The sequence below is a fragment of the Anabas testudineus genome, chromosome 21, assembly GCF_900324465.2.
Source record: "Anabas testudineus chromosome 21, fAnaTes1.2, whole genome shotgun sequence".
Classification (NCBI taxonomy): Eukaryota; Metazoa; Chordata; class Actinopteri; order Anabantiformes; family Anabantidae; genus Anabas; species Anabas testudineus.
In genome coordinates, this window is record NC_046629.1 from 12070841 (window position 1) to 12092686 (window position 21846).

At 38.4% G+C, this 21846-nt stretch overlaps 4 protein-coding genes across 8 annotated transcripts in view; 3 read left to right on the forward strand and 1 right to left on the reverse strand.

The window, feature by feature from the left end:
• The first annotated feature begins 2498 nt into the window (after nt 1–2498).
• Nucleotides 2499–3543, forward strand: LOC113172817 (protein FAM237A). Its single transcript, XM_026375844.1, has 2 exons — nt 2499–2865; nt 3419–3543. Exons 1-2 carry the CDS (start codon nt 2499–2501, stop codon nt 3541–3543), a joined length of 492 nt encoding a protein of 163 aa, XP_026231629.1.
• Nucleotides 3544–3985: 442 nt separating this feature from the next.
• casp10 (caspase 10, apoptosis-related cysteine peptidase) lies at nt 3986–9405 on the forward strand. 4 transcript variants are annotated; one of them, XM_026377262.1, is made up of 13 exons: nt 3986–4163; nt 4900–5180; nt 5430–5535; nt 5691–5826; nt 6336–6376; nt 6472–6520; nt 6745–6764; nt 6878–6908; nt 7023–7094; nt 7203–7309; nt 7439–7547; nt 7665–8160; nt 8602–9405. In XM_026377262.1, exons 2-13 carry the CDS (start codon nt 4903–4905, stop codon nt 8765–8767), a joined length of 1611 nt encoding a protein of 536 aa, XP_026233047.1. In that variant the 5' UTR covers nt 3986–4163; nt 4900–4902; the 3' UTR covers nt 8768–9405. The 4 variants fall into 4 exon arrangements, with proteins under 4 accessions (XP_026233047.1, XP_026233048.1, XP_026233045.1 ...); XM_026377263.1 differs by having other exon boundaries at nt 7218–7309; XM_026377260.1 differs by having other exon boundaries at nt 6878–7094.
• Nucleotides 9406–10167: 762 nt separating this feature from the next.
• prkra (protein kinase, interferon-inducible double stranded RNA dependent activator) lies at nt 10168–15370 on the forward strand. Its single transcript, XM_026376025.1, has 8 exons — nt 10168–10385; nt 12054–12229; nt 12729–12810; nt 12954–13032; nt 13327–13444; nt 13542–13636; nt 13730–13892; nt 14470–15370. Exons 1-8 carry the CDS (start codon nt 10333–10335, stop codon nt 14625–14627), a joined length of 924 nt encoding a protein of 307 aa, XP_026231810.1. The 5' UTR covers nt 10168–10332; the 3' UTR covers nt 14628–15370.
• osbpl6 (oxysterol binding protein-like 6) overlaps nt 15252–21846 on the reverse strand; it is a 28253-nt gene continuing 21658 nt past the window's right edge. For both annotated transcript variants that reach the window (XM_026376022.1, XM_026376024.1), the window contains 7 exons: nt 21589–21652; nt 21297–21375; nt 20675–20819; nt 20124–20268; nt 19863–19989; nt 19617–19739; nt 15252–19033 (listed from right to left, as the gene is read on the reverse strand). In XM_026376022.1, coding sequence (XP_026231807.1) covers nt 18922–19033; nt 19617–19739; nt 19863–19989; nt 20124–20268; nt 20675–20819; nt 21297–21375; nt 21589–21652 — 795 coding nt within the window. In that variant the 3' untranslated portion in view covers nt 15252–18921. The remainder of the gene's footprint in view (nt 19034–19616; nt 19740–19862; nt 19990–20123; nt 20269–20674; nt 20820–21296; nt 21376–21588; nt 21653–21846) is intronic.

Sequence of the window (21846 nt, forward strand, 5' to 3'; positions counted from 1 at the left end):
AAAACATCCAGATTGAAATTGGACACGCTAAGTTCAGATGTTTTTTTCTTCACTTGCAGTCTGTCTTCCTCATCGCTGGTCAGGGAAATGCTTGTCCACTTCTCCCCTTGTTCATTTCTGTGTCCACCTCGGAGCCATTTAACTGTCCGATTGTCAGCTGCTCCCTCACACTTCAGAACCACTGTACTCTCAAAACTCCCCTGGACACTTCTCATCTTATGTGTCCTGCTGCACACAACAATACTGATGTTTTCCTCTTGCCTTATATTTTCCTCAGTCCAACACTCCACCTGGTACAAGCCAGAGTTCGAATGACTCAAGTTGTGGATCATATGAGAAGAAATATTTGCCCTGTCAAAAAGCAAACAGTGTTCTTTCATGTCTTCAGGTACTTTCCTATCATTGGGACAGTGTTCAGAGGTGTTCCACAAAACAAGCTTCTGCTCACCAACAAATCTGGAAATACTGCAGAAGTTGCCCTCTTCTGGGAGGTTGAAGGTGTAGGAGCCTTTTTCCTCCAGGATGGTGAGAGGCTCCTGGGTAGAAATGCAGCGGATGAAAGGAAACAGCAGAAGAAAGAGCTCTGCAACTGCAGCCATTCTGCTCCGAGGTCTGTTCTGGAGTGTGGTGCAAAAACGTCCTGAGCTCTGTCGACAGGAGCTTGACTTCTGTGTCCTCTGCTAACCAGCTAATCTTTTGCATCTGGCTACTCCCACATCTTGTTTCATCTTGCTTCGACGTACTGAAACAACCAATGGACAAACAACTGAATTCATATTTCCAATGAAAAGCGGGAGGTTTGTGGTCATGTGGTCAACTGATTTTTATCTCATCATCAAAAACATCTCGAGCTTCTTTATCATTTAATGTTAATGGAAATGATTAGATAGTAGATACCTATTAAGTACTTATCTTCTTTTCATAATATCATGTCAGAAAGTTGATGTCTTTGTCATGGAGAAATATGCGTAGCTTCCAGTGGTCCTCAACCAACAATCATGATCAGAGGGAATATAGTTAGTGGCTGCTCTGAACTGAAATCATATGGAATTGTATAAAAAATACCAGAGGACCTGTCGTAGACATTTATTTTTCTTCTTCACTAAACAATAACATTTTTTTCTTTGTACCTTACCCTGCCTTTCTTCCTGTCTGTGTCCCATCCTACCACTACATTTTATATTTTCCTATGAAAACGGTAATCATTTCAAAGTTATAATTTAGGCCTTGCATCGGAAAGTGTTGTAAAGTCTGCTTCTCTGCATCATTAGAAAGATGAATGAGTGAGTAAAAACCCAGCCGTTACATTTAGTGTTGGCCTCTCACTGTGAAAATAATTACATTTGAGATCAGGTATGCATGTGACATTTCAGTAAAAGCATAGAAATGTAGCTCGTGCACCGTTTTCTGGTACACAACTCATCCGTGAGCTTGTTTTTGCAGAAAGGAGAAACACCAGAGTTTCTGAGGTCACATCGCATATGTTTGCTGCTGGAACTGAATTCTTGTGTCTTCAGTATACGTTAAATCCAACGTGCCTTAAATGTTTCATTTATTTGAGCCACAAACATTGTTTTAAATAATGCAAGGACTCAAAAGTTACATGGCTATGTGAACATCTCATATTATCTTCAGTGGAGCTTTGAGAAGTGTTTCTGCACAAAAGACAGACTGTGTTGATGTTGTCCGCTACAGTATCTCAGTGAGGATGTGATACAGGTTTGCACTGACAGTTTGGACAAAAGGAATAATTACAGCAATTGCATGTAGAGTGGGAATGCTTAATTTATTTATGGATAAGTTCACAGAAAATTAATTTTAAAATTGTTTTGATTCCAGGTGCTACTTGATGATATTTACACTTTCAGTAGATAAATCATTAGTTTCTAGTAGATTCCACTTTTTTCAGAATATGGAAAGATGGTTTACATTATTATGAATTAACTACAACATCTATTTGTATAAGCCTGCCAGAAAAGAAAATATTAATAAAATAAAAATCATGTTGAAAATGTTTAAATCTATTATAGAAATGTACATAATTTCCTAGAAATGATCTAGATAATCAGATAACATTGATACATTCTTAATGTTAAACCTCAGGCTACACATAAAGCTGTATGAATCAGAAACACACCCATCAATAAACGTGACAGGCAGCAGGATAACTCTGCTCGCAAAGGAGGGAGGCACTGACGTCAATTAAGACCTGCCAGATATTTACCAAACTCCAATCAACACTATAGTCTTAGTAGTCGGCCCGGCTTAAGTGGTAAGTAAATTACATTGGTGATAATCTGAATAATCTGTCTATGTTTAGATTACCTTTATGTTATTATTAGTGCGTTTTCTGGCTAATTGCAGGCCTAATCTGCATATTCTCATTTCCAGAACATGTGTGTTGTTGATACTTTTAAGTGTAATTTCAGTCTTATCTAATCCTAAGAAATGTGTTATTACAGATTAGAAATGCTTTGACCTGCTTTGTGTCCTCTCAGATGGTCCCAGTGCTCCTGAACATATCTTTGGCCACAGTGTTTGTGCTGAGCAGTATGTGTGCCGTGCCGCTGCAGGGCCAGAAGCCGGGTCAGGTGGATCCCCTGACCGCGCACCGGGCCAACCCGCAGTGCTGGGACTCCTCCTCGGAGCTGCTGCTGGAGATGCGCTCCCCGAGGATCGCTGACACGGTGGCCGCCTTCTGGGACCTGATGGTGTTCCTCAGGTCTTCAGACAACAGCAAACACACGGCGCTGTACTGGGACCTGGCCCGGGTCTTCTGGGACATCTATGTGGACTGCGTGCTGTCCAGGAGTCACGGCCTGGGACGGAGACACATCACCGCGGTGCACTCTCTCATCACCGACAGTAAGTGCGCACACATCTCACTCACCACAGCTGGATCTTTATTCTTATTAGTACTACTTCGGTCGTGATACTACAACTATAATGTCAAACAGATTGTGTTTAAGTACATTTAGTACTACTCTTGGAAATATTTATACTACACTTTGAATACCTCACAGTCTTCACTATGAGCCTATCCTATCAAAATTAAATTAAATTAAATTAAATTAAATTAAATTAAATTAAATTAAATTAAATTAAATTAAATTAAATTAAATTAAATTAAATTAAATTACATTTGTACAAACATATTGTGCATTTATAGTGTTTAAATGCTGCCTTTTATGATTCATGTATTCTACCACACACAGCAGATGCACCTATTAACATGGAGGTCAGAGGTCATGCTTTGGCAGAGTTACTGTACATCAATTTAAAAGTTCTTTGACGAATATACTGCATGATGCCTGTGTCTAAAAGTGTCTGTCGATGCTTTTAGATTCATTTTAGATGTGAGTGAATGTAGTTTTACCATTAGTGTCATATCATGCTCTGTCTTCTTGTGCGTCCTCAGAGTCCTTCAGGATCAACAGTTCAGGATCCAACTCCCGGGCATGGCTCAGTGTCCGAGTGAGACGCAGAGGACAAATCAAGACTCTGAAGACAAAACCTAAATCAAACACACATTACTACCAATGATTAATGCCATTTCTGTTTTAACATAAAGCTAACACACAGTAAATACCTGTGTATAGTCCAAATCCAGAATCTGACCTCAAGTGTAATTTCACACAGAAATATTTAATTGCTAAGTATTGTTTGGTTGACTTCCAGTTATACTACAGTATAATAAAATGCCTGGATAAATGTCTTTTTAACCCTGTGTAACTTTTGATTGTCTTATTATTCCTGTGATATGTCCATATCTGAAGTCATGTTTTTATATTTAACTTATCAGTTAAATAATTCCAAGGTTTTAGATTAGTTTATTTATTTGTGTGTTTATTTTAAAGGGAATAAATTTGCGTCTTTGTGGTGACTGTGAGTTGTTTGTTCTTTGACAACACGAACACACTGTCAGCAGGTTTCACTAAATGACTCTCGGTGACATGCGCACTGTTACTTTCGATTTGTGCGCTTCCTCTTCTGGGATCGTGTTGTGTCTTGACATGAATGGCCGCCGAACCTGACTAACTAACTTTTTTTTCTCTCTGTAAAGTTGCTGTTTGCCATTTTAAAGAATACGTTTCGGAGTATTATTTATATTTGGAGTATGTTGAAGTGGACAACCTTTACCCTCTAAACTCGTCTCCAAACAGGTAAACAATGCGCAACACGCTCAAGATACTAAAACGTTTTGAGCTCGGAAAAAAAAAGAGGCTTCGAGGCTGTTTGTGTAAAAATGATGATGTGATGGGATGTTAGAAAAATTCACAAACTCCTGCTGCTGTGATTTTACTGATACTTTCTCTATGTGTCGAAGTATCTCTCTATCAAACCAAATACGCACCATCTGCATACACCCTACAATTCATTATTCATTAATGATTAATTTAACTTCATCAGTTTGTGTTTGTATAGTAAATATAGTCAGTTTCGTCAGTAATGGAACAAAGATAAGCTTTTTGAAATTGGTCCTCTGTTCACCACAACAATGAATTAGAAACTCAAAGCTGGAGGCTGCTGTAGTAAAGGCAAAACGTGTTGTGGGAGGAAACTCAGATTTTGGGGGCTGACCATGAGCTTCAGACTTCAGGTAGCAATATCATCCAAGCATTGAAGCTAATGTTCATGTTTTAATTATGTTATTTTTTTCCAATATTTATGAGCCACCCAAAATGGAGATGTATGTGTGAAAATCGAAAACAAAATTCCTTGTTATTGCCACAGTTTTGTCAGATCTCTTTAATTCATTACGTGTGAACCTGACTAAAAATACGGATGGAGCTGCTGGTATGAAGTAGCCATCCACACGCTATTAATCATCAGGCCAAACTGTTTCTGACCAGAGAAATCAGACGTCTAATTGAATCGTATTTCTTGTTGTTGTTACAGGAAATGGATTTCCAGAGGCTCCTGTTAGACATAGGGAATTCCCTTTCTAAGGATGAAGTCAAAGCTATGGCGTTTCTTTGCGCTGACCTTCTGGGCCGGAATCCAATGTCGGTGGAGTCGGCCAGTGACCTCTTCTCTCGTCTGGCAGATCAAGACCTTCTCTCGTCTGATCAACCACATCTGCTGACTGAGCTTCTCGTCACCATACAACGCACGCGTCTGGTCCGTTACTTGAACCTCCCTGACCCTCAGTCTGCAACCGGGAACATCTCTCCTTTCAGGTGGACTCACGTCATCCTATTGTTTTTAAGTAAATCATCAGACTGGATTTAGTTCAACACTTTGTACAGGATCGGTATCAGACCCAGTGCAGAGCCTGTTAAATGGAAGTATGCATAGACTCAGACTTGGTATTATGTTGTTGTCCATTATATCTTTCTACATCAGCTACCTATGTCCAATAAGCCACTTTGCCTACTGTGCCTTGACATCAGTTTGACTTTCTTTTAATTATTTTGTTGTCATTTCAGAAAGCTGCTCTACAACCTGTCAGAGGAGATTACAGACGATGACTTGAAGCAAATTAAGTTCTTGTTGAACAAAACACTCCCCCGTCGAAAACTGGAGGAAAATGTTGTGAGTGCTTCTTCATAGTGTTAATATTTAAAACCCGTCCAGATGGTGTGCAAGCAAACAGCAAAATGATATTTTATACATAATGTTACAACATCATGTGTGTTTCGTTCTTCATAATCGTAAAATTTGTAAAAAAAAATGTCATTCTTTTTCAGACCACCCTCGATGTCTTCGTGGAGATGGAGCACATGGACCTGCTCAGTGACACTAATCTAAACAAACTGGAGACAATAATCCAGTCAGTCTGTCCCATGCTGAAAGAAAAGATCAACGAGTTCAAAGCGCTGCAGGGTGAGCGGCCAAAAATTAACGCTGATTCAGAAGCACTTTCAGATGGTTTCTTTCAGAATTCAACAGGGAGGCCGGAAAGCAGGTTGGAGCAGGAAGGGAAGAAACAGGAATGAGACGGTGTTTAGACAGGGGGATGATAAGATAAAGGCAGCGTCACAGGAAACAGCAGGGCCTCCAGAAGGTCGCAGGAGGAGACAACATTGACATTAATTCCGTGCTGATTGCTATACACACCTAAGAGTAAAGGATGTGGTTCACAGCGTTTAACATGTGTGTTAAGACAATATTTATGTGACCATATGAACCATGACACCGTAACTCTTGCTTGCTGTAATCACTGATCCTATTTAAACAGAAAAATTACAAATTCACTTTAAGATATGCTTCGTGAAGATGATGATACTTTATAAGTAAATCATTCTGGCTCTTAGATTATATTCTCATCCAGTGTTAATTTGTGATTCATGTAAATCTCATTGCCAGTTTTCTTGTGTCATTTTCTTTTACAGAACGTCAATTTATAATAGCTCAAGAGACGGGTCAACCAGAGGTAAAGTCTTGTTGCTGCTTAAAATCCTTCAGATGCCCTGAAACTATGATATTAATTGCCATTTGCGATAATATCTGTTTTCTTTTTTTTTACAGGGAAATCAGTTTTTACACCATGGGATCACTGCCTCAGGTCACATGCCAGGTAAACGATAGATATAATGTAACACTGTATATTGTGTATGCATTTTGGAGGAGTCCTGTGTCTTTTATGACAGCACTTATTCTGTGAGTTTAAGTTAAGCATCATAGTGAAAAACAAACCCGCGTGTCAATTTGATGATTAATAATAATATTACTAAAATGTCTCACTGCCCTCTTCTTGGAGAACTGTAATCTAGCTATCTTTTCGTCTCTCTTTATTTGAAGCATTGCAACCATCGGCCAAGGTAAGAAACTGTCAGAATTCAGTTATTATTACACACTTACATGAACATGACACAGATTGTGATCTTTTTTGTTTTTAGTGCTAATTTCGTCTTCTTCTTTTGTCCTTACTCAGAATTTCAGGCATTATTCATGCACCTCTATGGGTAAGCTTTTATTAGGGTTTGTTATTTTACATCTGAAACTCCTTTTCATGTGCAGTGGATTTATTTATTCTCAATCCCCCTTAAATCACTTTCTGGATATGTTGTGTGGTGGAGATGAATGCGAGGCCCTGCCCCAACAACTGAGCGCTTTAGGTCTTGAAACAAGCAACAGTGCCTCCTTGAGTGGTAATTATAAACATTTGGTGTACTAACGGCTAAATGATGCAAAATTACAAATGTTTTAATTCTTGTATTTATATCTTCATATAAAATCTGTACTATTCTATTGTGTGGTCATCTGTCCAATAGTCAGAAGTGATGCTTTGGAAATACAGCTTCAAGGAGAAAATGAGAACATCACTCGCAGAGAGATGGTTGAATCTGCAAACACGAACAGTGAGGTGTGTGTTTTATTATTATCCATGTGGTAAAACTGTTGTTTAACATGTGACATTTTGCAAAAACATGAACAATGGTACAAAAATCTTGCCTTTAATTATTTGACCCGGGTTGCTGATTAATCTCTGTAGGATTTGGAATCATATTGCATGACTTCACGCAAGAGAGGCGTCTGTGTGATAATTAACAACTATGAATTTATAAAGCTCAAGAAACGTGAGGGGACCAACCTTGATAAAGGTAAGTTTATGTTTGATTGATTTTGTACATGTTCTATGTAATGCATCCTGGCCCTGCTCTAGCTGTATATGTCTGTACTGTTGCTGCACATGTTGTGTCTTCCTGTTTGTCTTTCAGAAAGTCTGCGTGATGTGTTTATGTGGCTCGGCTTCAAGGTAGAAATCCACAACGACTGTTCGAGTACGGACATGCGGTCCTTGTTGCGAGAGCTCGGCAGAAGAGATCACAGTCAGATGGACGGTGTGGTATGCTGCATTCTGAGCCACGGCAAGGAGGGATGTGTGTATGGTGCCGACGATCTCCCTGTTACCTTCACAGAGCTCTGTAAACCTTTGAATGGATTAAGCTGTCCCTCATTGGCAGATAAACCCAAGCTGTTTTTCGTCCAGGCCTGCCAGGGCACCAGCGAGCAGCAGGCTGTCTACATCGAGTCTGACGACCACACAGGCACTCTTTGTAGTGATGCTGTGGCACTAACAGAGTCTATCCCAGCTGATGCAGATTTCCTGTTTGCTATGTCCACGGTTCCTTCTTTTGTCTCCTACAGAGATACGAAGAATGGCAGCTGGTTCATTCAGTCACTGTGCCAAAACCTTGTCCAAATGGTTGATAGGTTAGTTAAACATTATATCATATATTATAAGTTGTTTTGTGGTGGTAAATAAAAAGCTTAATTACTTGATTTTTAGTACTTCCTACTTCCACTCCAGTAAAAATTTGTAATTTGTACTCATCTAGATTATTCTATATTTGTTACTTTTTAAATGAGTATTTTACAAAACATACATGTTATAGATTTACGGTACAAACATGATGCCTTATGCACTGAACTATCCAACAGTATATGAGGTACATATAGTCATAATGGCATATTTTTTTATTTTATTTTGTGTGGCATTATTTCTTTTACATAAATACAATATGCTAATGTTTCATATATCTGTTATTAGATTACTTTGATTATATTTGCCAGTTTAAATGAAAGAACAGTGAATTACATATTTAATTTTAAGTTTTAGTCCACCATTTCACTGTACCTTCTGTTGTTTGCTAGGGGGTGTGATCTCGTGTCTATCCTGACAAAAGTGAATGCAGACGTGAGCAAGAAGACAGATTCTGCTGGTATCAAAAAGCAGATGCCTCAACCAGCCTTCACACTCAGGAAGAAAGTGGTCTTTCCACTCCCCACAGCCTCTCCTCCCCGCCTGCCGCCTGCATAATCACCTCACATGTTATATTATCCCTGAGAAACAAGTGTTTTTATCCACTTAAGATTTCCTTTTTTCTGCTGGATAGAAAAAAACCTAATTCAAACTTGTTTCTGTTTTTATTATTGCACCTTAGAAGAGCATCACAACAACAGCAATAAAGTGGATCTTCGGCTGAGACAACATTATATAGGTTTACTTGACATACTTGGTGCTATACTCTCAGGGTACTCACAAGTTCATTCAGTACAGCAAACCAAAATAATTCATTTGAACATAATTTATAAAGTTTGCTACAATGAAGTGTACAAGCTGTATGAGCACACATTGACCTAGAAGCTGATGCAACATCTTTCCCTTTCATATTTCCATTTCACTTTTATGCACTTTAAGAATTGGAAATAGGAAACTACTGGCCAAGTTTTCCAGCAGGGCTACAACAGCCATAGTGGTGGGTATATTCTGGTTGTAGTATTGGTACCAATGTGATGTAACGTGTTTACATACAGTTGTCAAACAGCAGAAATCCATTAAATCTTTGAAACTGTTTAAACAACAATTTTGCATCAATAAAATGAGTTGTTATTTTTTATTTGAACAGTTATTCAATGTTTTTGTATTTTGATTTATTAAAATGATTTAACTATTTACAGTGTTTCCTCTATTACATTCATGACTTCTAACTCTTCTAACTGAAGACTGGGAGAAGATCATTATGCTACAAACTGTACAAACACTGAAAACAGATTTAGTGAACAGTTGTGGCCAAATATTACAGTAATAATTTCTGTTTTTCATTCTCTCCTGATAATTTGCAGAAGAGCAACCAATCTGTGTAAAACTAGTCCAAAACACAATTGAACCTGGCAGTTTAGCTGATATAAAAATGCTAAAATAGGTTTCACTTGCAACCCTATCATTATATGTGCAGTAGCAGTGTAGCAGAGTTGTGTCAGCACATCGGTATTTATAGGCTGACGTCTGCACCACATCCTGCCCAACTACTATGAACACTATAGAGCAGAAAAAGCAAAACAAAACAAACACTGACCACCACCTCTTCTTTCCTAATCGTCTACCTTGAATATCATCAGCCTTATCACTTTAATAACTTGCCTCTTGTCATAATTCTCAAAATAGCCTTTGATTTTAGACTTGTACTCACTCTTTGGCTGTAAATTAATTTATAAATTAAATTAATTTGATTTATAAATTAATTTGTGAGATGTTTCCAGTTCCGTACATCAATCTTTAATCTCTATCTGTCTTTAAATACTTATACTTTGCTCCTTAAACCTACCTGAACACCTCTGCTGAGGTTATTCCACCTCTACTGTCACCTCCTTCCCCGCCAGCAGGGGGCGGTAACATTTCTCTCCACTCGCTGGTTCTGACCCGGACACATTCAGTGAGGAGCCGCTAACTCACAGACATGGCTCCGAGTTGTTTTTAGCATTTCAGGCCAATTCGTGCTCCTCAGGATAACACATCCAGATGTCCAGGATTATATCCCACAGTACTGTGTGAGCTATTACATCTACCAGCAAGAGAGTTTAACCCGCTAACAGCAGACAAACATGTCTCAGGAGGGATATCAGTCACCAGCAGTGAAAACGAGCGTCGAAACGAGGTTAGTTTGTGGGTTTATCACTAAATGAACTCTAACAAAATCACAATAATAGTGTTTGACAGCTTTTGGCCACTAACCGAATAGTTGGCCATGATCTGGAACCTCCTAATGTTAATGAACGCTAGCTTCTTAATGGTTCAGCTGAACAAGAAGCTAACAGATTTTGACAGGACTTCAGATTCATTCACCAATGGCTCAGTAAAGATTGTCTCCCTTGGTTTTAGCTAAATGACACTGTTTCGATTTATCAGCATATGATAATATATTTATCTCAAGTTAACCTACAAAAGACCAGCGTCATATCATCAGACTACTTTTAACTGAACGGGCTAAGTTGAGTGAAGTTAGCTAACGCAGCTAACTGTTCAAGTACTTAACTCTACATTTAGTTAACAAAACAATTTAGTTATAATGTTAGAATAGCAACTTATTGACTTGACAGCTGAGAATAATTACCTACCTAACGTTAATACACTACAGTAACGTTATGCAGATTATGTCAGATAAGTACTCTGGTTTTAGCTAACGTAAGTTAACCTAGCTAATGTACATTTAGCGTTAATGTAAAGTTGTCAGTTTAGCTTCAGTTTAGCTGAGAGAGAAGTTACAGTCAGATATTTTACTCCGATATCATAAAATAGCTGATTTTTTTTTAAGCGCCATGCTCTAATGCTTTAAAAGCCTATAAAAGACTTGTGTATTTTATATAATAAATACATACCTACTGACAGATTTTGCACTAAGCTACTTTTAGTGATCTGCACTGGGAGGATGACACTCAGGTACAGGTTGGACTGTGGTTTTAATGGTTGGCTCCTCAGTGTTTATGTGTGTTAACTGTGTGACAGTGAACGCTCCTCCTGAAGACCTAATGTTTAGGACCCACTGTTCACTGCACAGCATCATTTACTGTGTGAACGTGAACACGCTTCACACTTCTCTTGGACAGAACTGGTGAGGATTGTCATTTATCCAGGTGAAGTTACCTGGTTGTGGCAACTTTACTTCAGTCTTGTTAGGTCGAAACATTTCACTACTGATCCACAGCTTCTTCAGCCTGAGGAAAGTTGGTAAGAGATCTGGACTTTATCCTCCTGGTTGGTGTCACTTCTCACCTCAACTCTTCCAATGCTTCTTGCCCCCATGGACCAACCTCCTGTTCATCCTACTTTTCCGATGTAGAGCTCTCAACATTCATCACTATACTGAACTGTTTACACTATATTGCTCCTCTTGTCTTTTGTGGTTAGTGAGCTGTGAGCATCACATACCAGATGCAGTTTAATTAAACTAAACTATGGTTAAATGCGTTCAGAGAGGAATTAACTCAGTTCTGATTATCTTAATGCTGCTGGTTGTTCTTGTTTTTTATAACTTTGTACAGGGCTTGTTGTTTTGGAGACTTTTCTTATCTTCTGTTGTTACTAGGACAGTTTAATTAGGTCTATATGCCACGGGTTATCAATGAAAAAGGAGTGTTGGAAGTGGTTTAGGCTCAGAATTGATTAAGCTAAGCTGCACTGAGCTGAAGCAGCTGTTTGGTTCTTCATCCATTCAATCAACAGATAATTAAGCAGTTTTATATGTTAGTATTTTTTAAAAGCAAGTATTTGTGTTTTTTGTATTATTTTACTGTGTAAAATAAGTATTTGCGCTTCCTTGATACAGCTTGAATACAAATGAAATGCAGCAGAGCAATCCTGGAAAAACACCTATACAAATCCTGCATGAATACGGCACCAAAACCGGCAACCTTCCTGTGTACGTGATGGAGAAAGCTGAAGGAGAGGCTCACCAGCCCAGTTTCATTTTCAGCGTGAAAATTGGAGACGTGAACTGCATAGGTACGTGAACGATAGCCACCTGTCACTGAATAAATAATTCAATTGAGTTGAAAATCATACCCTCATAATCCAAAGAGCACACTCCACCTTCTAATGTATCATTTGACACTCCTGCTGTATTGTTATTGTGTCTGCTGCTGCAGTATACTCTTAAATATACCATCTATATGCTTTTTTTTTTTTTTTGACCACTGCAGACATAAAACATAAAGCATTTACAAAGCACTTAGTATTGAGGTGATGAGAAAAGTCTTCACTAGACTTCAAATTGAGCCAAAATTCCCTCTTAATTTTGTCAGTAGCCTTAAGGTTTAATCTGTACTGTCTGGGATGTAACTTTGATGCACTGTAGGCTTGAAGAGGTTAAAACCAGAATTTAGAGTTGAAATTTTGTGTTAGTTAGATTTATTTTTAGCCATTAAGTAACTTGAGGTTGTTGTACTTTTTTTTTTTTTTAATTCGTGTTACATAACCTTTGGCATTTCTGATTATTTTGCAGGTCAAGGTCCCAGTAAAAAGGCTGCTAAACACCAGGCTGCAGAGGCAGCCCTTAGTATTCTGCAAATAAATGCGGCAACTGTGTGGGTAGAGCTTAAATTTGAAAAAAATCACTAAGGTTCACTGCTTCCAAATGTGAATATTTTCATGTCAATATTAATTTTAAAGTTTAACACTGTAATGAATAATGATCTGCTATAGCTGTCTTTGATGTGGCTCCCAACAGGAATGTCCCTGTGAAGTCAGAGAGTAATGGTGTTGCAGCAGAAACAAACAACAATCCCAACTCAGTGGGGATATTACAGGTGTGTAAATTATTGCTCTTTTGTTTTTTTTCTGTACCTTTGTTTGCATATACAGTGGCAAGAAAAAGTATGGGAACCTTTTGGAATTTCATGGTTTTCTGCATTAATTTGTAATGAAATGTGATCTGATCTTGTAATACAGCATTGTAATTGTCCATCCTGCTAAGCTATTATTGGGACATGCCTGCAGTGACTCGGCCTGTCCCCGTACAGGATATGTCCTGTATAAAATGCACCATAAATATTTGTTTTCAGTGTCTTCATTTTTTTTCTGCCATCGATCTTCCATTTTAGGAACTAGCATTACAGAGAGGATGGCGTCTTCCTGAATACTCAGTTTTAATGGAGGCTGGTCCACCACACAAGAGAGAATTCACTGTTACTTGTCGTTTGGAGTCCCTGTCAGAGAAGGGTATGGATGTTTTCAAGACATTTGTGTAAAAACATTTTCAGCGGCTGCATTATATGTAGTTTATTCTGTTCACAATTTCTGTCTTATGATTTCACAGCTGTAGGAAATTCTAAAAAGGCAGCAAAAAAGGCAGCTGCAGAGAAAATGGTAGCAAAGCTTCAAAGTCTTTCAGGCTGTTCGGAAATCACATGGGTATGTCAAATATTTCTAGTGTTTCTTTTTGTGTTTTTTGCAGTTAAGAGTATTTAAAATGTTTCTGAGCTGTAATTCGATCTTCATTTTCAGGCACCTAAACCAAGTGTCCGATTTGAGAACTTAAGGAACTCATTAGCAGAAAAGATAACTTTACTGAGAAGAAACCCGCTGAGCATTCCCAACACTGATTACATTCAGTTGATGTTGGAGCTTTCCAATGAGCAAGGCTTTGAAGTCACATATTTTGATATTGGTAAGAAAGTGCATCTATTTGTCTCTGTCAGACACATTCAGTTAATCAGTTTCACATTTTTACTTTTATATTTAGTTATTAGAGTCTTTCTTAACTTGTGTCTTACCTGAGCATCTTCCTACATGGACACTAGAAAGAGAGAGAGATGGGATCAGGATAGAATTTAGTCCTGGAAATTATTTTCAGTGTAATTTTCAGAAAACTGCAATTACTTGTGATAAACAGCATCTTATCATCCTGTAATGTGTTATTATTATTGTCTGATTATTATTATTTTACATTTTTTGTTACTTACCCCAAATTCACTTGAAAAAGAAACGAAGAGGAAAGAATCTTTCAGATTATACAGACGTCTAAAAAAATACAAATACAATCCTAATACAGATCCAACCAAAAGTAAATTTTTAGTTTTCTGCATAAAGCGGTCATGAAATGTGATTAAATAAATAGCAAAACCTATGATAAGATATTCACTTTGCCCACAGCAGGACACCATAAAGCACCAAAAGCACTACTTTAAATGATATATTTGGCTGGTTGGTTCTTACTTAGAGAAGCTTGTTTCTGAACTTTGCAGATGAGCTAACGGTGAACGGCCAGTACCAGTGCTTGGCGGAGCTGTCCACCTCCCCGGTCACTGTGTGTCATGGCACGGGCATTTCCTGTAGCAACGCGCACAACGATGCAGCGCACAGCGCTCTCCAGTACATCAAGATCATGGCCTCTATCAAGTAAACATCAGCACAGTCAACAGTCGCTTCATCAGCATTGCCACATTTTCAATGACGTCCAGTTATTATGAGGTTGTAGATAGTTTTTCCCCACATAGTCTTTCTGCTCATGGACGATATGAAGTCTAGGTATATTTTTGTATGTCACATGCAACTTGAATCATGCCACTTTAGAAAAGTGAGGATATATTAATCCAAAGTTGTCAGATTGTTAGGATGACATGTTTTATAAATTGAATTGAATTGAAGTGTGAGTGAAGTAGGAACACTGCTAAGAAGATTACAAAGCACCTCCACGTAATGTTTTTACTTGGAAATCCATTGCCTCTTTTTTTTTGGTTTGAGCTAATTTATAATTTTTTTTATTCCACATTTTTTTATACAAGCGTTTACTGAGTTGTAAATTGACAGCAGGTAGAAGACTTTAAACCTGTAATTAACTTAAGACTTTCCTTTTTCCCTTTCTGTCCTGAAATGAAGAGATTATTTTAACTTTGTGTGCAACAAACTTTAATTTAATTTTATTCTATCCTATTCTCCCATCTGCCTGTACGCTATCTGCGGTCCTACACCAACATTTTGCTTTATGTGCCTTTTCTTCTGGTCTATTATGTTTTTTTTTTTGTTGTTTGTGATTTAATACATTTACTGACTGGTGTCCTCCGCTACATAAACAGAGCCCTGGTGTAGAATACCAACAGCAACGTGTATGAATTTAGAAAATAAACCACAAACACTAGATGTTAACAGCTGTTGGTGTCTCTTAATGGTTATACAGTAGACATTATTGAGAGAACAGATTGCTGTAGTGCCCTTCTGGAGCTGTTGCTGTGTTATCGAATGAACCGTCTTGCAGGAAGCTGAGCACTTGACAGCCGTCAATTACTGAGGCAGACCATCCTACTGTATTTGTGCAAAGGCAATTACATCAGAGCCTGTGCAGTGGTCCACTCACTCTTGATTGGTGCTAACTAATAATAATCTAAGATGCACACACATTGATCGCACAAAAGGATGGTATGAATGTAGTCGAAATCTAATTTTCAGTTTTACTTTATTGGCCTAATAGTTTTTTGATTTGGGATAGCTTGTAGAAGGAAGTCTCAGAAGTTCGACCGAACAGTCTGGAGAAAATGGCAAAACTATTTTGATTTCATTTCAAAACTCGTTGTAATCAATCACATCTATGTTTTCAACAATACCTAATAATTTAAGACTTTTTACAGGGCACTGTATCTGCTTGTGAAAAATTTGCCAAAACTTCTCAGTGATCCATGTCATGGTCCTCGGAAAGGTGCTAGACTTGCTTAAAGGTCTTAAAGATGCTTCACCTCTCATCTGAAAGACTGGGTGACAAAGAAACATCCTGTGAGATTTCCTGTGATTAATCTTCGCAGTGTTTCTTTGCTTTATGTTGTTGTAACCTAAATATATTTGGACTGTTAGTCAGACAAACAGGACATTTGTCATTGTCTCCTGGACATGTTTCACTATTTTCAGCCATTTTATGGGCTAAACCATTAACTGACACAGCTCTGTTTACAGTGAAATACTGTATCTCTTTTATGACCATGTCTTTGGCAGAGAAACCACACGCTGGTTTTTACAGTTTTATTAGAACAAGCACTATGTAGCAGCAGTGTACAGTGTTCATGGAAGGATATGTACTTTTGTTAAAATTGCACTTTAGAAGGTACCCATTAGAAAATAGATCTGAACGAAAACTGAGCTGATGCAGTGCATTGTGATACATGTCGGTTCAAAAGGGGGGAAAAAATACATGAGAGTCCAATTGAGAAAACAAAACCCCTTTTTTTTGTAAGGCATCTGCAACATTCATTGGCAGGCTAATTTGTCTTGACATGCAGGTAGAACAGTGGATGAAGAAATCATGAGAAGGATTCATGATTATTATTATTATTTTTTTTTTTTTGCCACTACTGTCTGACTCTATGACACCAAACATTACACAAAGCATTGGCCCACCTCCGCACACACTGCTGTCATTTTTTATTTTTTAAACATCATTAACGTTGGAGGAAAAGGGAATCGTTTTTTGGAGTAGAGAACCATGTTCTGAATGTGCTGTATTTACATTGATCACCAAATATCTATTGGTTACGTTGGAGTAGCAGAGCAGTGCAGAACTCCTTACAGCCACATAAACCATTTTTCTCATTCACAAACATTTTACCCACACAGTCAATTCCTCAGCGCTGTGTATCTGTATGATTTATTTTTTTTATCTGTTGGCGGGTGGAGGATGAGCAGAGTTTGACTTGTTCATAGCATATCCTTCTTCTCGGCAGGGGAATTCTCATCAGTGGTGTGTTTGTGAGGCATTAAGAAATGCTTTAAGGCACAGCAAGTGAAACTGACTCTAACAAGTTGTAGCATTAAGTTTGTGATTGGAGATAATCTTAAAACCACAGAAGTACATTTAAAATGAAAAAAAGGGTCTATGAATGCAAAGCAGTACTACTTTTTGGTTTGTAATCTACAGTACCATGTGAACAGTGGACATGGGATGGATTTGCTTCACATAGTTTTCATTCTACATATTTATATTCACTCTTCGTCTCTTTCGGTGTCCTCTCCATGCAGTCCTGCTCAAAGGCAATCTATTAAAATGTGCTCCCATGCACGTGGACCGTGCATGAGTACATGTATCTGTGTTGATTTCCTTTTGTTATAATTTCTTAACTCTGTAACACAAACGAGGGCACACTAGGTAAAACATTAAAGCTGATCTGCTTTGCAATAGAAAAACAAATTAAAATAACTCACCAGTGGTTTGCAGAAGCCCCCATTATCGCAGTATAGTCCCTGGGGAGTCGTACACTTTTAACTATAAGCTTTAATGTTTGTCTTGTATAACTGTTACTGTACAAGTCTAACTAACCTACAGTAGTGTCCTGAAACTGCACTTTCATGAATCAACCTGTAGGTGGCTCCAGTGTTTCATATCTGACTAAATGAGTCTTGACATAATTCCTTAATCAGATGAAAATATATTCAAGTTTTGATGGCTTATTAATCATTTAAGTAATAATAATATCAAGAAAAATGATAAACATTACTGTTTGTAAGCTTAATGAATGGGAAGAACAAATACTTAGGTTTGAATAATTATAAATGTCTGTTGTTGAAAATCGCTTTGGTAAATTGTGACGGGCATTTGAGTTACATCTCATAATGAAAATAACTGTATTTTTCCTCATGTTTAACTGTCGGGTCATTAGGGCTGTTAGATTGCGGCCGATTGTTACGCCAATGGCACAAACTTGGCCTGTCCCTGTGATTCGACAAGTGTTTTGTGTGTATTTATGTAACCATGAGATTCAGAGGACCTGCTTTCATGTAACATTTAAAACTGGACAGGGGGGCAGGGACGTGCAGGGTGGCGATGGGGTTCAGTCTGTCCCTCTATTTACACAGAATCCCACTGGATAGAGTCCATGACGGAGCCATGTTGACAGCTTAAAAATTCAAAAGCATCAGGAAAGGATGTGTAGGTCGTCGGTGCTTCTTACACCAGGTCTCTAAATCACCAGAACAGGATTTACATTTCAAACCTCCTCCTCCTTCCAGCACACGACCAGCTTGGATCAGAGCTACTCTTTGAAAATGAATCATTAAAAGTTCCACTTATGGACGCTGGACGTCCTCTAATTCCAGTCGATATTCATTCTTTCCCGAGAGTCTGTACTACTATCACGCATATTCAACAGTATGAAAAGGCAAAAATAAATACAACCTGCCAATTCACATAGTACTCTGACTAGATTCTGACTCTAAGATATTTTATAAAAATACCTTCATTTTTTTTCTACAATAATTGATGATATAGTAAATAACGGCTTTATGCCAGTGAAAGCTGCTCTCTAAACATGCATGTGTTGTATGTAATCAAACTGTCTACTTCATAGACTAGTCTAACCCCGGCGGCTGTCAGAAATCAAACGGCTTCAACTAAAAAGTGCTAAATCGTGTGACTTGTCTTTTTAAGGCAAGGACATACTCAGAAGTCAAGGAGCTGAGGACAGATCTACGTAGGAGTGGGGCGATTGTTGTCCTGACAGCCCAGCTTTGACAAGCACAATGAGGATGATCTGACAGTATGTTTCCACGGCTGGATGATCTCCACGGGGTCTTGACATCAGGTCACCCCTCAGCTCTGCAGTCACTCCCTTCCATGCACCCGGATGTTTTATCATTAACAAGTTTCTCTTAACACCTCATTGTGCATAGGTACCAGCCTTCTTGTCTGTGATGACGATATGATGGCGATCCATGTGCTACCACAGCATCACGGTAGATTCCATGTTGATGAAGCCGGGGTTTTTGCGCAGATCCCAGTACGTGTTGTTGGAGACCCACCTCTCTCTGTGATTGGCATCGACTACTTTCCTGGAAGAAAAGACGCAACCAAACTTGTGGATAAATCTGAAAGCAGTGAGGGGAGAAATGTATCTGTTGTATCTGATTTTGTACATCATAACATCTCTGTAGTCCACCCACCGACAAGTGAACTAACAAGAAAAACTGCATTACAAGTCCTATCAATGATTTTTTTTAGATACATTATTTACACCATGTAATCTTCCTGGTTATATTTTATTTGATTCCTTATAATGATGCACTTTGTAAAGTCGATATGAGCACAAAAATGATTTATTACCTATTACTCACTGCTGGTTGTTAGTTTACAGATACATTAGATGAATTAGTGATCACACTGGTGCTGCTCTTGTGCTGTGACAACCTCGCTGATACAGCACAGGGGGTCAAAGTCTACTGGCTCTATATTTTTTACTAAAAATCTGCTCAATGAACAGGCACACAGCTATCAGTGGCTGTTTAAATCAAAATGCCCATAGTTCCTTTGGTTTCATAAATGTAGCAGATTTTTGTCTTTGTGCATACACACAATGTCACATATAATCCTACACTACACAGTTTTCTGCATCTGGCCCCTGGCTTCTATGCTCACTTGAAGAAACGCGGCTCATGTTTGATGTTGTTCTCCTCGTTCCACTTCCTCCTGGTCCTCTGCATGTCTTCTATTCGCTGCTTTTCTGAGGACGCCATCTCAAGGTTTCCTTCTTCCAAATGCCTGTGTGACCAAACAGCATGTGTCAGTAAACACATCCAGTAAACCTGTAGTCATTGAACAACTCAAATATGAATTCAGCTTCTTTAGAAAAACATTGTCAGACTAATGCATGTGATGTTCTACCTTTGATCAGGCCTGAATCGGGCATCTGTACGCGGTAATGCATCTTTCAGTTCGGGGCAAAGCTCGTTCAGTTCAATGGCAAACCTGGTGAAGCCATAGTACAGCTCATAGTCTGTAGGCATGGAGCCTGAAAATAAATATATCAACATTACCAGCTGGAATGTGTCACATATGTTTATTTTTGTACCTTAAAAACTTGGGAGTGGACTAAAAGTGACCAGTAACACCAGCTGTGAGTACAGGTGGTGAACTGATGCCTACCTGGCCTCCAGATGCATTTGGCAGAAGGCGGGATGCCGCAGTAAAGGCCCTCGTGCCATTTTCCAAACAGCCTGTGGATCACTTTCCCTTCTTGATCCATCACAAATCCTTGAACCTCATTCACATTTGAACTCCAGTAGTTTCCCTGAAAGATGAATCCTGCACTATTAGCTTTTTTAACAAGAGCACATTTATAATCATATAAGCAACTATAGAATAAAATAAACCAAACATTACAGCTGCAAATGAGGACATCACATCTTAAAAAGCACTGCATTTATTTCCCTCCCTCTGCCCATCATTCCCATTAGTTATAAGCCTCATTATCGGAAAGTGTTAGTTTCAGCAAAAAAGGTTAAGTTCATTTTAATTAGTTCATTAAATGTAGTATGTTAATTAATACTACTAGGATTATTGTTAAATAAAGCGCTCATATTCCCTCCTAGTTAGTCCTTCCTTCCTCCCTAGTTAGTTATGATTATTAAGTAAATTTTACGTGCTATTAAAACTTTATGCTTAATACTCAAGGAACTTGTTCATGACAACTTTACCTTAATGAAGGTGAGTTTGCAGAGACAGGCGCTGCTCTTTGTGTTTCTAATGGTGATCTCCCCGTAGTGCTCGATCCACCGTCGTCCACTCAGGATGTTGTGTACACAAGTGGTGACTTTGTTCCATTCATAGTGATCTCCAAACCTAGAAAGAAACCGTTACAGGTGATCAGCTCGAGATGCTGCTGGACAGAATGAGAACTGATGATGGATGTGCCGTTTAGTTTATTTCCAGTTTTGATTTTTTGATTTTTGTTAATATGACGATCCAGCAGCATGAGCACCCGATTACCAGCATCTATGTCTCAATAATTTTGTGTGATAAAAATAGCTTTGGACTAATCCCCAACCCCTCTATTGTGGGTTGAAACTCCTTGTAGATTCCTCTAGCCCACATGAGCACACAGTGAGGTTGGTTTGAATTTAAAATTAGGGAGCAGGGAAAAGAGGGGAGAGTTGTTAAGGTTGTACACGTTTCCCAATCAGATTAAATTGTGTTTTATATTTCTGTGTTTCTATTTTCTACTTTTATTAAAATCACGACCACTGGTCAGCTGAGATGTTCTGGTGCCTTAATTACTTCAAGTTTAACCACTACACTGAGAAAATGAATCCAATTTACCTGGGAATCACGAGATTCACAGACCCTATTGGTAAAATCTCCATAGATTTTCCCCAGAACTTGTTTTTCCATCTTACATCTGAAAAACAAAACGGCAAAAAATGTCAGGAATATAGAAAAATGGATGAACTGTAATATTTATATATATTATATGAAATGACAGGGAAAAAAATCTGTTTATTCTGTGAAAATCCAGATGGCTCTTAAAGAGGCAAATTTAGTCATGTTGGCTCGTTTGCTGAGCCAGAATTCCCATGAGGAAAATCCCTCGTTAATTAGACAGGTAACCTACCTTGCCAGAAGGTGAAGTTCTTAGACTCACAGTGGCAGGCGGAGACGGGAGGGTGGTGGCTCACCTTTGAAAGAAGATCAAACAAACTATCTGACAGCTGTTGGTGTTCAGATTAAACATCATATAAAGCACCTGTTTCATTCAGGTCATTTTCCAAACCATAATGCATAAAGATAATTAATGTAAGTGTTATCTTTAGCTCTAGTTTATTGTATTACTGTATTTATTTTAATAGTATTAATGGAGGGCTAGTACAAA